General features: G+C 31.2%; 1 protein-coding gene across 1 annotated transcript; it reads right to left on the reverse strand.

Moving 5' to 3' along the window:
• Positions 1-1,270: 1,270 nt before the first annotated feature.
• Positions 1,271-2,253, reverse strand: LOC127710298 (NUAK family SNF1-like kinase 2). Its single transcript, XM_052216096.1, has one exon. The coding sequence runs from the start codon at positions 2,189-2,191 to the stop codon at positions 1,385-1,387; it is 807 nt and encodes a 268-aa protein (XP_052072056.1). The 5' UTR covers positions 2,192-2,253; the 3' UTR covers positions 1,271-1,384.
• Between the last annotated feature and the right edge of the window lie 956 nt (positions 2,254-3,209).

The following is a 3,209-nucleotide window of genomic DNA, read 5'->3' on the forward strand; positions in this document are numbered from 1 at the left end:
TCAAAAACAACCGGCTTACCGTATAAAGTATTCTTTTATTTTATTTTATGCTTGTTTTTAGATTAACCATTATTATAATTGTAATTATAATGTCACACGGAAAGAGTCACATGACACTGGTATGACATAATAGTAGGGATTTGGCATCGTTTGTTTAGTTTGTCACGGGTTATTGAAAATAAATAAATTCCAAATACAGGACGTTAAACTATATGATTGCATATTTATTTTGAACTTAAAATTTACGGAAAGCTAATGTAAAAAAAAGTTCACATAGATCTGATTTATAGAATTATATATCAAAATCTCTGTGGCAGGTATAGTCAATCAAACGACCTGCCTGAAAGATAAATAAATAAATAAATAAATACATAAATACAGTAGTAGAAGAGAGGCTAAAGATACCAAATAGACAATCAAACTCATAAGTCAAAAATAAACTGACAACGCCATGGCAAAAAAAAAAAAAAAGAAAAAGACAAACAGGCGACCAACAGTACACAAAACACAACATAGAAAACTAAAGACCGAGCAACACGAACCCCACCAAAAACTAAAGGTGCGCTCAAGTGCTCCGGAAGGGATTGTAAACATTGCGGTTTCATTTCAAAACGTGAAGAATAAATATTCTAAATTGGTTAAATGTACAATTTAATCATCTTCCGTTTTATTAACCACTACCTTAAAGTCCGTAATTTTGATAGGACAACTATTGAGAGGCATTCCAAAAGGAAATTTTATTTCCCAATAAAAAGAAACATGATGACCTGACGTGCTCGTAATACAAACATTCAAAAAGGAAAGTCCCCAATCAAATGGCAAAATCAAAAGTCAAACACATCAAACGAATGGATAACAACTGTCATATTCCTGACTTGGTACAGACATTTTCTAATGTAGAAAATGGTGGATAAAACCTGGTTTTAAAGCTAGCTAAACCTCTCACTTGTATGACAGTCGCATCAAATTCCATCATATTGACAACGATGTGTGAACAAAACAAACAGACACAATCGGTAAAATGTCACAAATAGGGGTACAACAGCAACACGAACCCCAAAATCATGAAGAAAGTTGTGTTCATTCATACATTTTGTTGTGTTCATTCCTACATTTTTTGTGTTCATTCATATATTTTGTTTTGTTCATTCATACATATTCTTGTGTTCATTCATATATAATTTTTAGGGTTCATTCTTTTTCTTTTTGTGTTCGCTCATATATGTTTTGATATCTCAAGATCATGACAAAGACTTTCGAGGAATGCAATGTTTAATAGTTATAATGGACAACAATTCATAAATGTGATCAAAAGTATGAACACATTTCTTACATTTTTGCAGTTTATTCAACTCACCCAACATACATTTTCAACAAAAAAGTATCAACATAAAACAGATTCATTCATTGCATTATTCCAGGAATGTAATACCGTTGACACACATGTTCTGTCACAAGGAATGATTTTCAAGAAATGAAGAAACGTGCATTGAAATAAGTCAATACAACGTGATGTTGTTATAGTATTTCCTATTGTTTGTTGCTGGACTAGTATTTCTTCGTCATATCCTGTAAATGGTACTCTAGTAAATATTATGAAATAAAGGAGAACACCGAGACTCCATATGTCCGCTAAAATGGCTTCGTGGACAACTCTACGAATTACTTCTGGAGCAGAAAATAGTCTATTTCCAAGAAAATCATCGCACAGCAATGGTTGACCAGATGAGGACATGCATTTCATAGAAAGACCAAAATCTGCTAATTTAATAGTCCTGTTTTTTAATATTAATACATTACTTGGAGTTATGTCTCTGTGTGCAATTATATTCTGATGACAAAATTCTACAGCTTTCAATATTTGGATAAAAATATCAACAACTAAAGTATTACATACAGGTTTATGTTCAGAAACAAAATCTTCAAGATTTCCTCCATCCGCATATTCCATTATAATATTCACTTCTTCACTTTTCACTAGAACTTCTCGAAAGGATATAATGTTCTCATGTCTCAAAGAAGATAGGCTTGAAATTTCGTTTTTTATATATGTTTGCTCATTTAAATTTCCCCTGAATTTCAAATGTTTTAGAACAAGGATTTCATTTGTACTCGGCGAATTTACTTTATAGATTTCTCCAAAACCACCATCACTTATTTTACAAATTACTTTGTAAGTTTTTCTTTCCATTCAAAATTTCAAATCTAACTTTCTAATGTTAATGTAGTTGTATCATATGTTTTGCTTTTATGAGAAGGAAAACAACGAGTATTTATACCAGGTAAAAAGGCACGTGGTTTGTTGTTTATATAGATGAAGGTGATTGCAAAACAAATATATTTGATAGCATGCTTCATGAGAATAATCAACCTATAACATTTAAGCAGATAAAAGAGTGGAGATAATTGTTGATTATAATTTGGCAGACGCACGTTCGGTATAGGTATATAAGTATCCTATGCGTAAGTGAATGAAACAGAGTTATTGATACGCTTATTATAAAAGATTGTTGTACATGTAATTATTCATTATTTAGTATATACTTCTAAGAGAATAGGCAAAATTTCATATTAAAATAAATTACCCTTTAATTTTTACAAATTTCTGGAACTAGCTACAAAAAATGCTTGAGGTTTTCTCCAATAAGTTTAATAGATGAAAAACAAAGGCCTATTCCTTCAAAAGTTTCATTATTCGATATATACAAGGTATATATAATTGAAAAAAGATAGATTGTAAGCCCATGTGGATATACTCTTGAACTTTCTTTTTTAAACGTAAAGATTTTTAACACTCAAATTGTTTCCCCTTCTACTAAACTTGCGAAAGAAGTGATCAATAGTGTTCCTCTGTGATTGATGTCCGTCTGTATTATTTCCATCTTTTATCAGAATATGTCAGAAACTAAATGCTTTGGACAAACTTCGTCAACATTGATTTACAAAATCACAACCGGGAGGAGATACACCTGTTCTTATTTCCATACACATTTTTTATGCATAGTAAGGTAAAAATTTGTCATAGCCTTTTTTTCCACATTACATACAACTCGACTGTGCAAATTCCGTAACAATTTGTTCAACAAATCATTGTACAATGGGGAGGGGATACCTTCTTAAAGTATTCAATGTGAAGCTGCAATGCCTGTGGATAGCTATAGAATTCCAGGCCAAAATATATTTCCTTTATCTTTGATTATCTGTTTTAA

The sequence above is a fragment of the Mytilus californianus genome, unplaced genomic scaffold, assembly GCF_021869535.1.
Source record: "Mytilus californianus isolate M0D057914Y unplaced genomic scaffold, xbMytCali1.0.p SCAF_7, whole genome shotgun sequence".
Lineage (NCBI taxonomy): Eukaryota > Metazoa > Mollusca > Bivalvia > Mytilida > Mytilidae > Mytilus > Mytilus californianus.